Source organism: Patagioenas fasciata, chromosome 1 (genome assembly GCF_037038585.1).
Source record: "Patagioenas fasciata isolate bPatFas1 chromosome 1, bPatFas1.hap1, whole genome shotgun sequence".
Taxonomy (NCBI): Eukaryota; Metazoa; Chordata; class Aves; order Columbiformes; family Columbidae; genus Patagioenas; species Patagioenas fasciata.
The window spans coordinates 184,734,193-184,748,085 of NC_092520.1; the positions used below are offsets into that span (position 1 = coordinate 184,734,193).

General features: G+C 35.2%; 1 protein-coding gene across 44 annotated transcripts in view; it reads right to left on the reverse strand.

The window, feature by feature from the left end:
* The window catches only part of NRCAM (neuronal cell adhesion molecule), a 156,493-nt gene that overhangs the window by 59,689 nt on the left and 82,911 nt on the right, over positions 1-13,893 (reverse strand). For 22 of the 44 annotated variants that reach the window (XM_065835967.2, XM_071803244.1, XM_065835903.2 and 19 more), the window contains exons 3-9: positions 11,316-11,504; positions 9,092-9,109; positions 6,999-7,104; positions 3,943-4,139; positions 2,899-3,021; positions 2,359-2,529; positions 1,860-1,916 (exon numbers count right to left, since the gene is read on the reverse strand). In XM_065835967.2, coding sequence (XP_065692039.2) covers positions 1,860-1,916; positions 2,359-2,529; positions 2,899-3,021; positions 3,943-4,139; positions 6,999-7,104; positions 9,092-9,109; positions 11,316-11,421 — 778 coding nt within the window. In that variant the 5' untranslated portion in view covers positions 11,422-11,504. Of the gene's footprint in view, positions 1-1,859; positions 1,917-2,358; positions 2,530-2,898; positions 3,022-3,942; positions 4,140-6,998; positions 7,105-9,091; positions 9,110-11,315; positions 11,505-13,893 lie in introns of those variants that run through there. The other 22 variants (XM_071803218.1, XM_071803213.1, XM_065835984.2 and 19 more) reach the window with 4 other exon arrangements.

Consider the following 13,893-nt stretch of genomic DNA (forward strand, 5'->3'; position numbering starts at 1 on the left):
AACTATGCAGCCTGATGGATGAATGCTGAGCCTTGATCCTAAGCAGCCCCTCTTCACTTCAGCACAACTACTACAAGGAGTAAGAGGTGAATGATGTGAGTGATAGTGCAAGACTGAAAGTTATAACAAAGATTTCTGGGCTTCCATCAAACCAAAAATAAGGCAAATTTATCATATTCAGAAATATAAAGCAAGGGGGAAAAAAAGTACCCTCCACTTTGCAATATGCTTTGTTCAATATTTCCTAGACAACATGAGGCATCTTTTCAGAAGCTAAGTCTTGTGTTCTCTTTTTACTATATATTTAACTTTAATTAAAGCTGTTCCCCAGTCTGGTAATAAAGAACCATTGATTAACCCACAAGAAGTAACCACAGTAAACAGAGAGCTATAAATATAAGACCCATTTTTGACATTATACTCTGTTGGCTTTTGAAGTATTATGGTATTTCATGTGCCTTCATGGAAATCAGAATAAACGTGCTTTCTGTAATAACAGAGTGGAGTGTTTTCTGTAAATACTCTAATGTTCTTTTATGGCAGTTTTAGAATATAGGATGAAATTGCTCTCAAGTACAGTAGCAGTCTGAATCATTACAGTAAATTATTATATTTTTTAAAAATGTGAGTGGAAACACAATAAACTCTTGTTTATTAGGGTACAGAATTTACTGATAGATTAAAATAAATAGAACACTTAATTTTAATACAGTGTGTGTTATGAATTCCCTGAAAACTAGTACACAGACAACTTCAAGTTGGGAAAAAGGTGATCGAGAGTGAAGAACGCAGTTGAATATCAGAGACAATAACTAGTCTACTCAGTTTTAGCACTACTAAGGACCACTGACTCATTTTACAAACCTATGAAAATTCAGAAGAATCGCCTTTGGTATTTCTGAGTTGTGAGCCAACCAAATGATGTTTTTCTTGCTAATGACAGCTAATATATCATTCTGTGTTCAGATACATATTTCTTGTTTGTTCTTGGATGATATCTTATTTTTACGCAGAAAATTAAACATTCTCTACCCTTGTTTTATTTTAGATTTCTGTAAGTTATGGTTTAATATGTACAAAGCCTCATGTGACATGAAAAAAGACAAAAATAAAAGAAATATAACGTATTTTTTAATCAAGTAGAGAGTCTAGAATCTCAAGTATTATGGTATCAGCGTTGCTCCAAAGTCAGCCTGCCTAAACACATACCTGTTTGGGAGAATTTAATTCACAACATACAAAAGACCACTAAACATAGAATAATGTAAAGATCACCTTAAACATGAGACAAACAAAACTAATCTTTCCCCTACATAGTTATTTGTACAGACAGCATTGAAGTGTTTAGATTCCACACTTAGGAAATATGTTAAAAACAAACAGTACATTCAATAAACCGTTAAATGTGAACTGCATCTGTTAAATGCTTAATTGTTGTTATGTATTATTCAGCATGTGATATTGAATAGTCCCAGTGATAATGAGCATATCATAATAATATATCACACATATATTATATTAAAATATATTATATGTAATATATATATCATATTAAAAAGCAACACATTATAGAAGCAATCAGACAATTTTAAAAATCTGCCCCAGTGTGAAAGGACTAATTCTTTAGGAGAGTTTGTAATTTTATGAGCCAGATGTTAGAATAACATTGAAACACTAAATATTTTCAAGGATCACACTGTGCAGTCCCTTTCTAAAGCATGTATTATCACCAGCACTAATAGATACCTTTAGAAGAAACTGAAAAGGGAGCAAAAAGGTTAAATAGCCATGGAGGTGAAGTTAGTTAACTAAATACTACTGTGAAACAGGGAGTATCAGTGGGGACCAGTGTAACTCACCACCATAAATATCAGTGTCACTCAAATTAGCAGCTATAGTGTCATTCAATGAATCCACTGAAATAAACAGAATATCATGAAGAATGCATACAAGAGGGAGAAATAAAAGTACTGGGAATCAAAAGGTGATGATATGGTTGCAGTGAGTTAATCAAATGATTGATTAATTTGTTTCAATAGTTACAATAATCATAGTAACTTGATATTCTTGCACATGAAAACCACGTGAAAACTATTATTTTTTCCACTGCATTTTTTCAGTATTTCACATCATACAAAACTTCTTTTCAAAAGATAAAGCCTGATAAAGGGAAAAAATGACAGCTTTTAAAAGGAATTGTATATGAGGAATACCGGAGATTACATCTTAATTTTATACAGTAATGTAATTTCTGATTCAGAATTAAAATTACAAAATTCCCTTGCGTAAAACTACTTCGGCATTGAGAATTCTGGATAAACACTATGTAAGTATGTAGTTAGGTAATGCAATACCTACTTGAATAGACTTTTACAGAAATGGGTTGTTTCTGCTGTATAGTTTGCGTATGATTAAATCTTGCATAGCAGATATAGTCCTCCCGGGTATCTTCTGGTTGCACATTAGAAAAATAAAGGTCTCCATTTAGACCTTGGGAAACTCTTTCACTCTGAGGCAGCCTTTGGAAAGCTACAGGAAAACAAGAATACATTTATCTCAATTATAGTACACACTCCTTTATAATGATCTGCAGACTCCACAATTGTTCAGTTATGCTGTTTGTGGGTTTGTAAATATATAGACCTTTCTACATTTCCTCTCAAGCTCCTTTGTCTTCCTGCTCTTCCTCCACTGTGTTAATCTACGATTTACATGAAGATCTCTGGTTGCTTTTGGCTTCATGCTTTCGGGCTGCATGTCTGTTTTTTCTTCGTTTCTACAGAAATGAAAATTCTTTTAATTTTAACTTAGAGGAAAACTCCACCATCTGTTGTCTTGGTAAGCAATGACCAACTGTATAGAAAAACTGCAAAAAGTATGCATAAAAAACAAACTCACCATTATCCATCCAAAATATTATAGGTGGTGGTAAGCCAACAGGAGGTCTGCAGTGCAGAACTAGTGAATCACCTTCTCGAACATGATTTGGTTCTAGTCTTTCTTTTGTCCACAAAGGGGATCCTATAGAAATTAATTTTAACACACATACAAACTATGCATTGACAAAAATTCTAGAATTTAAGAAAGTAATGCACATAATATTAAAATAACTAAGAAGAACTACATGCACAAAAATGTTAAGCTCTATCATGATTACTAAAGATCTAACTTTCGTTCTCTTTTATGTTTTCTTGAGAGAAACATAGGTTTTCTTTAAACATTTTTATAGCAGTTATTTGCTGAAAGTATAATCAACTGATTAAAATTAATTTGGCTATTCGCTAGAGGTTTCATAAAAGTATCTTGCAAAGTTTTAACTATGATAATGTCAAAAAAAAGAAAAAAAAAGTGATGCACTAGATTAGAAAAAAGGTAGACCTTCCTGAAACAGTAATATACAGATACAGCTTTATTAAAACATGTGAGAGCAACACTTTTTAAGCTGAGAACATTGAAAAACTGATTTTAGAAAAAAATCACATTAAAAATTATAGAAACAGTCTATCATTAATCAAAAGATTTTGCTTTATCTTCTTTTTGGTCCCAATCTGTTCTGTATTAAAGGTATTATAAAACCTATGGAATATATGCATCAGAGAAAGAATAAAAATTGTCTTCATCAATTATGTGCACTAAGGATTTAAACATTTTATTCTAATTGTAGTGTCATATATACAACCCAATTTTAAATGTGATAAGTCATCCAGAAGTACCAAAAAAATCAGGAAAGCACTTTGGTTATTCAATTTTCTAAGCAATATTGGAGAGAACATGCAATTCATTACTATTGAATCTGGCTATCAGGAACTATACAATACCTTTTATCACGATCATTTTGATGATTAAATTTTTAAGACAGAAAAAAAAAAGGCAAAACACTCGGAAGAAAATCAGCAAACTTGAAGTGCTTCACATTTTATGAACATTAAGAACTTCACTTACTAGAAGGTCTTATAACAATATTGTTGGAAATGGCTGCTCCTCGTTCATTCCTTGCTGTACACTGGTAAACTCCTTCATAGGCTTCTGCCTTCCCACCATTCATAATGTTTATGACAAGGGTCCCTGAATTCGGTTTCATTGTTACCTGTGCATCTTTATCTATATCAAAATGAGTTCCATTGCGCGTCCAGGAGAAGCTAAAATAATAAAAACAAAAAGAAAACTCTCTTTTTCAGTTGCTTTTTGTAGACTGTATGGAAAGAAAGAAGAAAAAAGTAGTTTTCAATAACACATGGTATTTTTTCTTTAGCAAATAAGACTTGTTCTCAAACAATATTATCTAATAAAGCAATGGAGCACTTTTTAATATAAGAAATCTGGCAATACTTTAATATAAAAGGCTTAGCTGAATTTGTTACCAGGAACCATTTCAAAGTCAATATTAAAAAAAAAAAAAATAAAAAAAATTAAAAGATTCTGCAGTTAATCGTATATGGAAAAGAACTGATTTTCTTTCTACTAAAGATGATACAGCAACATCTGCAAGAACTGATATTGCTAAATCTGCATTAGCATTTCCATTATAAAACCCATTGTTGAAAGGGTTTATAAACCTGCCTTTAAAATCTTGCTCTGGGCTGAAATGTGTCATCTCAGGTCCCAGCAGGAGACCATTTCTTTTAATTGGTTTGGCCATTTTGAAGTTATGCAAGTGAATTAAAGACTGTGTGGCGAGTTTGATTTCTTTTCACTACTCTAACACAAGCCACCACAATTCTTTAAATTAAATTTTGCAGTCTGATAGGCCATAATTAATCTAGCATATTTATACTAGTGTTACGCAAAGCAAGAGGTGTTTTGAAAAGCAGTCACTAAAAATGAAGCCTATTAGAACTCATAAAATAAAGTAAAAAAAGCAGAGATTTGCAGAGACTTATACTACTGTAAACACCAAGTTATTACTTATGCTTTGTTAAAGGCCAACACTATAGTTACAGAGAGCAAGACCAACGCCTGTGAAGTGCTGAGCACTCACAGGATCAAACACTGTGAGCAGCAGTTAACCTACTTGTTACACTTCACCTTCATAACCCCAAACACAAACACTATTTATACCTACAGTTTATAATGCTTCCTAAAAGTATAGACATATAAGCTACTAGAAAAGCTCAAATTTTAAGTGACTCAGATTGTGTGTGACCTTCTGCAGCAGGAGGACAAGACTGGACAAGCTATTTGCACTTTGTGGTGGGGGAGAGCAGAAGTGGACATGTCCAGCAGTACCACACTACACTGCGGTGTTTTTTGGGAACCAGTGTGCACAGTGGGTGAATCAACAGTCACCCTGTTTCTGACAACCTTGTGGGTGAAGCTGTAGAACATGGGGTTCCTGTAACCTTCTGCTACCAATAACACCAAAGGATACAGGGAACCGTAATGACGCTTCAAATGAGAGGTGGCAAATGCGGTACAAAACCCTGAATTTGAGAGACACGGAAGTCAGAATCTTTATGTCTCAAAGTACAGGTAGCAGTACACCCATAAACCCTTATGTCAGAAATTACCCTGTTTTTAACAAGCAATTCAAACTGAGAAAGTTCATCTTCAACTTCAGAGCTTTGAAGCAGATGAAGTTCCAATATGCATTTGCAGCTCATCAACATTGATGGATCAGGCTAATTATTGAAGTAAATTATTTGGATGTCATCTCTTTAAAAATAAGCAAAACTAAGCACAAGCTAATAAAATTAATGAGAAAATTCTACAGTTAAATCCTGTCACTTCCTCTGTAGCAGAGGAACAGAGCGAGACAGGTTTGACAGGAAAGATGAGGCTGCACAGCAGAGAACCCTGGCACATGATTCAGATACGTTGGTCTCAGGGCCAGTGCTCTCAGTCTCTCAGGTAAATCCAACCCAAAAAAGGCCCTCAAGAGAAACACCTGCAGAAGCAGCACAGTTGTCCCAAAGTGCACACTAATCAACTGATCCTCCAGGTCAACACCCAGACTCTTGAGAATGGCACTGTTCCTGCTAAATTAAAATGCTGGTAAACATAGCAGTTTTATGGCACTTTTACCATTAACTTAACATTAGAAAGGGTGGCAGCATCACAGATCATCTCCCCTCTTCTCCATTCTGCTGCCCAGCATGATAATGACCATGACTCCAAGGCAACCAGAAGGAGTAAGGTTTAAAAAACCCTGGTTATTCAGAAGAAGTACATTTAATGAGCTCTGTGTCTGTCTGAATGAGCAATTACAGACTGACCTTGCTGAAGCTGTGGCACACCACTACTGAGAACAGAGATGCGCGTTTCTCTTTATAGTCTCTGAAATAAGAAGCAGCTACCAGCAATGCCAGAACACAGCATAGCTACTGCTATTTCCAGTGCAGGTACTCGCTATCTCGAAATGAGTATTTTCAAATATTTCAAGAGACTGAAACAGGGCCTTAAAATGGAAGATGATCAGGAATCTGATCTATATGCAGCGTTGCCATTTCTGCCAAACGCAAAACTTAAGGCTATGAAATACACTTGGTAAATCAAGGCTACTGTTCATTAAAACTGGTACATATTACACAAAATGCATATGTATTTCAACATGAGCCTCATAAAATGAAATTATTTTTAAAAACTTAAATTTGAATTTATTACTGTTACTATAAATTGATTCAAGGTCCATTCTTCTTAGACACTATGCCCAAAGCTGGATATGGTCCAGTTCATAGTATGGCATGCCTCTTAGTGCTTTCCATGGGTGTTTATCTATCTGCTCCTGTAATAACTGAGTATTATTTTATTGTTAGAACTTTGAGGAGAAAAAAAAATAATAGTTACTTGATGAATATAGTAAAGTTTCAATGTCGAGGATGAGAAGAGTTGAATTTATGACACTGTCAGCTGCTAAATTACAAAGGTAGAGCACGTGCATGTTTCTGCGTGTGCAAGCACATGCATATGTATGTACCTGTTAGTTTGCAAAAGTTACATTATTTTCTCTTAGATTTCTTATGCCGTTAGGCCAACAAAAGCAAAACAAAATTGCTACTAACCTAGGAGGTGGTTTTCCTTTTGCTTCACATTGTATTACAATATTCTCTCGAGGGTCAACAATGTAATCTTTTGGAGATTGCTGAGTTATTGTAGGAGGTTGCGACACTTCATTATGGAATATAAGAAACAGAGAGGAATTTAACAATATTTTCCAGGTATCAGCAAGACAGTCTTGTAAGCAGAGAAAGCAGAATTGCAACAGGCAACCAAATCATTGACAGGAGAGTGGGATTAAATTATCCTCTGTATTTGGAGGCTGAAGCCCTCTACTCTTGTAAAACCGTGTCACTACACTAACTTCCAAAAGAGCTATGCCGATTTACACTGGATGAAGATCTTGGCCAAACTGTTTAATGGATGTAATTTCTATACATCAGAGTTCAAAGGACACTTGAATTCTAAATCCAACATATTCTGAATAAAGTTGTGAGACATATACCCACAAAAATGTTTTTTACCACATAGAAGGAAAAAAAATATATTGCTTTCTATTTCTAAACATTTTATGTATTTCCAAATTCTCTAGGGATATAAACTTTTCACACATTTATTTTGCTCAACATATTGAATTAATCTACAAAGCATTTTTAGGAGCTACTTTTCAGGAGTAAAAAAATGTGTTAGAAATAAAAGATTCTGTAAAAAATGACAAAAATAGTAGCTAGTTTCCAAATACAGTAAACATGTAGGAAAAGCCCAGTACTGATTCTCCTTAAAAAAAAAAACAACAAAAATACAGTCAGTCTTGTGAATTGCCCCAGGAGAAATAAACATTTAACATTTATGATTTATCAGGTACTCTAGAATGGGTAGCATTTATTCACCTGACAAAGTAGTTGGTGCCTACCTATTTAAAGAAATTCATCATCTGTTACCGTTATCTATACCCATTTTTTGCATTAACAATTTCCTGTTTATCTTAAGATAGTGAGAAAGGTATCTTCCTCACCATTATTCACCTGTTCACATTTTAGTGTCATCTAAAGGAACCAGTTTAATAACATGCCCATAAACATCCCTGTGTAACTGTTGTAACTTGTCTGTCCAGCAATACACTTCACTACCATTTTGGGGTCATTTATAATCACTTTACCAAAATACTTCAGTCATTACACTTAGCTCTCACTCTATTCAGCTGCAATGGTAAGACTGAGGTTTTTATTTTAAGTCTTCCCTACCATTATACATTAAGTACTCTGCTGCACAGAAAGAGGTAGCCATCTGTAAAGCCCTACCCACAAGAAATAGCTGGAAAAAAAAAATCAGATAATGGAATCATAATGAGATATAGCAGCTAAGCAGAACAGGCCATGCAGAGCTGGATTTGTTCCTCACTGCAGAGAGCAGAGTGCTTAAAAGAGAAAAGCTATATTTTTACATGATGATGATGACTTTCTGTGTATTCCTTAGAGTAGCAATTTGAAGACAATTATTTTCCTTCTCAGAGGCAGTTCTTGGGGTCTGTACACGTCAGATGCCTACTTGGGAAAAGCAAGCACCCTCTGAAACAGGACACAACACAAACACTGCCCCACATACGGGATGTTCTATCTGATGCACAGCAAGGAGCTGAAGTTTCCACTCCTGTCTTATGCACTGCCCTTAAACCTATTAAATTAACCATGACACTAAAACTGAGTTAGGAGATCCCATAAAAGATGAGGTCTACTTAAATAACTGTATCCACTGTTTTTTAAGGATATAAAAGCCTCTCCGACTTGACATGTAAAATAGTATGTAAGTACATATATTCCAATCAATTTTTTTTTAATCAGATATATTTACTCCTGAAAGTAGCAGTAAAACATTGTTCATGCCTGTATTAAGTAAGGATTTTAATGTTCAGACAGCACACAATCAAAAAAATCACACAATCAAAAATCACACATTAATTTGTTCAAAATATCAGAACACTGATTTATGTACGGTATTATCTTCTGAACACTGCATGCACAAAACATCTAGCTACAGCAAACCAAATTATCAACAAAATGTCAGAATCACACATTTTTGGACTGCAAATTCAATTCACAACACAATCAGTATTAATTTTGAGCAGCACACAGCCTGGTTTCTGTGGACAGCAACTTACATTCTTCTAGAAGTTTTGCTTTTATTCCCCCATCAGAATCAGCAGTTGAATGGACAAATGGAGATTAAAGAGAAACATTTGTTAGTTAAAAGAAAATGAACATTTTTGAGAGGGAAGATAAGCATCTCTGACAAGTACACTGGTCACCATTAAAAAGAAAACATTTAAAACATTTAGCACTGTAACCCATGCAGCAATGACTGAAATTACAGCCACAATTTCCATTAGGTCAGATATTTCCACATTTATCTCAAAGTTCATGGTATAAGAAACTTTTCGGAAGCGTTGACTTTTTAAGGGCAACCGTGGTATGTGATTTTAGCCTTGCAAGGACACAAAACACTGATACTGAGGAGACAGCAAATCAGAATTAATGGAGTGCATTGCCCTCATGCTGAAGTCAAAATCAATCCAACCATATGATCATATGGAAGAACAAAGAGAATGCTTCAGGCTAAAATCACTCTTACAAAGACAAAAGCACCTACTTCTATTCCACCAACATGCAATCCCTTTTAGTTTGAAAAATAAGTAAACAAACAAACAAACAAAAAAATCTCAGCTGCCTTATCTTTATTGCTTACTTCAGATATTTTGCATAAATGCCTCCTCATCCATAATGTTTTAGAGCAAGTCAAGCTGCTTTGGGTCAGCTATATTGCCAGTCAACCCTTACCTACTTTGAGATACTGATGAGCATAGGAACTGCTAACCTGATCAAATCTGAAGGTTCAACTAATTAAGTATGTTCCCACCATCAGGTCTCTGTGGTGGGTATGCAGAAAATATGAGTCCTTCCCTTGTGGTACTCTCCCAGAGCCATTCTAACCATTATTTATGAAAGCAATAACATAATTATAGATGTAATTTTGGTTAACATGATTTTTGGCTAAAAATTCAAGTATCTGAATTTATTAGACCTAACAAAGATATTAAACATTATGTAGTAGGGGACATGTTAATTAAGAGTTAACAGGATACAGCTAAAAGGATTGCTCATTTTTGTCTATTGATACATTTCTGGTTAATTTAACCTGAAGTGTTCCTCTATACAAAAGCTATTAGAGTGGTGCATAATTTACATTAGTTTCTAAACTACAAGGTGGGTCTAAACCACTTTTTCTAGCCTGCAAAAATATTTAGGGAGAAAAATTAAGTTTAGAAAATAAGACATTGATTGATCCAACTTTTAAGCCTTCTTTAAATCAGTTTATTGTGCTAAAGGCATTCGCAGCACAGCAAGTCTGACGTAATTCAGATATATTGATCTTGTTACAGAAATATAGGTCATTGGTTTGAGAGGCTTGTAAATAATCATGGGAAAAAAAATCACCAAAGCAGATGCAATTTAGGTCAATGACTATTAAAGAAAAACATGCATTTACGGAAGGTAGGAAGGTATAAAAAAACAAGGGGGTAAAGAAAGCCATGCGGATTAAAATCATAGGCAAATTTAGTGATTTATTAATCCATTAATTTAACACCAGTTCTAATGTTCTCTTCTCTGGTAATTAGTTTAACAAATGAATAGTCACTGTGAGGTGCAACATGGTTCAGTGAATTCTGAAAATGTGATCAGGCTTATCTTAAGAAGAAAATAACAACCCAAAGCATGAATAATTTCATAAAATTAGCTACTAGAGCTATAAAAAAAGGCACCTACCATTGCTTCCTTTTCAGCGTGGGGGGCTACATTCAGGGTTCCCCACTATCAGAGTCTTATCTTAGACAAGAATTTCAGAGACGTTGTTATTTCCCCTCTTCCACATGTTTCCTCACTGGTCAATGTTAGAGTTCCCAGCTCAGCACACATTCTTTTAACTTAAAGTTAGGTACTTAACTGTTTTCAGGCACTACTTAGGAAATCTAAGAACATAATTTACTCTTCTGGATCAAAAAGTAAGATGATTCCAGTGTCTGAACTTCAGGTATTTGAATCTTTTACTAGATCTCGTATCAGCTCCTGGATATCTCTTGTGTGAGATATATATTTAACAAATAAAATGTTCAATAAAGGCACACCAAAGTGTGAGTATTCATGAGAATCCTACATTAACCTTTCTAAAGTGAACAATGTAAGTTATTTTATATGCACGGTTTTTAAAAATCTTCAGTAAATTAGTATAAATATTCATAATCACAATGTCCTGACTGAAGTGAGCAAATACACTCCATATTTAGCTCCTTCCATTATTCTGCACTTCTTTAGCAGGTTAATACTTACAGTCAAGAGGTACATCCAATGCAGAAATCATTTGGCACAGAAAAAGGACCAAGGAAGCTTTGCTTGCAGATATGCTCTTCTTTCTCATCATGATTTTAGGCTGCATTCAGTAAATCACACTTGAAGAATGAAGTTCAGCTTCATCAGACTAGGTAGCTTGGAATAATTATGTAAATACAGACAAGAAACCTGGTAAATAAAAATAAGACAACAACAATATGTAAATACTATAGAGCTTAATAATATTATGAAATACTAGCAGTCTACACATTGTCTTCAGGGATAACAGTCACACCATGTATTCTAATGAAATGCAAGCAGAGATTCAGAAGTCCTTAGGACACCTGTATCATAACACCTTCCCAAGAAAACTAGTGAACAACTCCTAGAACCTCGTTGAATGAAAATACAAATGGCTCTCCTACGAAGGATAAAGCATCAGTCCAGCTAGTTAAAAAACAGCATACACTAAAGATAATTGTTCTCTGAAGTAGATTTAGGACATTGAATGCCCACCTAGTCTCTCTTTCAAACACCCTGCACAATTCTTGGAAAGAATTATTTTAGGCATTTACCCCAATGAAAACATTTGCAAAAAATTGCTAAGTAAACCCTGGGATCTTCTTACAGCTTTGAGTTAGGTATCTTAGCTTTTTCTTGCTTTGGAACTGTTTCTAACAGACAGCTGTGGACTGAATACAGAAGACTTCATGGATTGCCACGCTGAGGTGCTAGCTTATGTACTGTATAGGAACCTAGGCTCCTGTGCCTGGATTTCTGAATCTAGCCAAAATACATAACATCAAAATACTTTGTCATTTATAGTCTGAACATCCAAAATCTGGCAGCACACTACCAAACTCTCTTCTCCTCCTTTCCTATGTGAAGAGGTGGCAGAAATTAAGGAAAATCTGTTCTTTGAAATGTGTTAGATTTTCCCCCTCAAGCAAACATGAGAAATCATATTAACCATGGCAGAATGATTCTGACTCCCTCATTTTTACTGCATTCAGGGTCAAGCTCAAACTGAGAAGAATGCTGAAGGAGTAAAAACTAGCTCATCGCAAGTCACATCATCATCACTGGTGATGTAGGAAGAGCTATAAGAATACAGTCTTAAAAATCCAAATAGTGCTTACACAATGCACTCTCAGTAAACGGACATCAGCCAAGAAAGTACTTCCCAGGTGCTAGAGTGATCATAAAATTCACAGCGATCAGCATTAATTTCCCTGGAAGAGAGCACTTCCTCAGCTATGCCTACCCATGTGAAACACAATGTTATCAAGTCCACAAGGAGTTAAAGTTGAAAAGAAGCAGATCCCTTTAAAATGTTAAATAAAGAAATATTGGTGCTTCCTGAAGTTACTTAAATCAGTCTGTGCTAAGAATTTCCACCAATCTTCAGGTTACAGAAGAAATTATGTCCTTTAACTGCTGCTGTAAATGGTCTTTCTCTTTGTATACTGGAACTGGAAACCAGAACTGAGGTGTAGAGCTCAGCATCTCATCCTAACCTAGCATATCAAATTCCCTGATTCTTAGTGTCGCTATAACACAAATGTTTATTACAAAATCCAAATATCCCAGCAGGTTAAACTCCTAGAGACATACTGCTCCTTGGAGCTCTTGGGAACTGCTGACTGGGGTTCCACATGAGAGGCCAAATTGCTTATTCACATTCAAAAGTAGCTACACTACTGCATACCATAAAGAAACAACTAAGTATTTGTCACAGCAGATGAGAAAGATACAAAACTCATCAGAAGAGAGAACAGCTGAGTTCTAGACTTGGCATAATCATTTTATACAAATTGAAACTGCAAAGGCAGACAAAGTGGCAAGCCCCACCCAAAATACCCAGAAAGTGGTTGACACATACAGCAGGGAAGCATGACACATATTCAGACTTTCTTAGAAAAATAAACTGAACTTTCCTACATTTTAAATGAGCACCTTAAACACTGGGAGTTTAAGCTGGGAAGTGTTTCTTCCCTCACTTTTGGCACATATAGTTTCATACACTCCCTTTGCAGTAAGGGGAAGGATAAAGGCTTCTCCTGAGAGTGCTTGAGAGCACTCTATAGTGTGTTTCCCACCATGGAGTGCTCTCCAGAAGAGCTGATTTTGTTCCATCAACTACAGCTGCCTACTCTTCTCCAGCTAAACGAGGTTCTCACACACTGTTCTCCTGATCTTTATGTCATCTCTGTATTACAGCATCACTGCAATTAGCAAGGTGTTTTGCCTGTACAATGTGTTTGACCCAGGATTTGCAAGACATGCTTTGAAGTATTCTGCAAGTGAACTTTGACTTTTATTGTTTCTTCTCCAAGCAAAATTTCAGCTTTCCTTACAAAACTCTGAGAACCTGATAATCTGCTTTATTGTCTTGTTCTTTCACCATGTAAAATGAGTATTTCAGTGATTTGAGAGCATTTTAAAATTAAATTGTGTTCCCTTTGAACAAGTACAAATGAATACACAAGCAGGGGTGAATCAGGCATGTGCAATTAAAATGATTGTGAAAGTAATACCCTTGAGAAAATGCCTCACATTGCCTACCTCTGCTACTGAA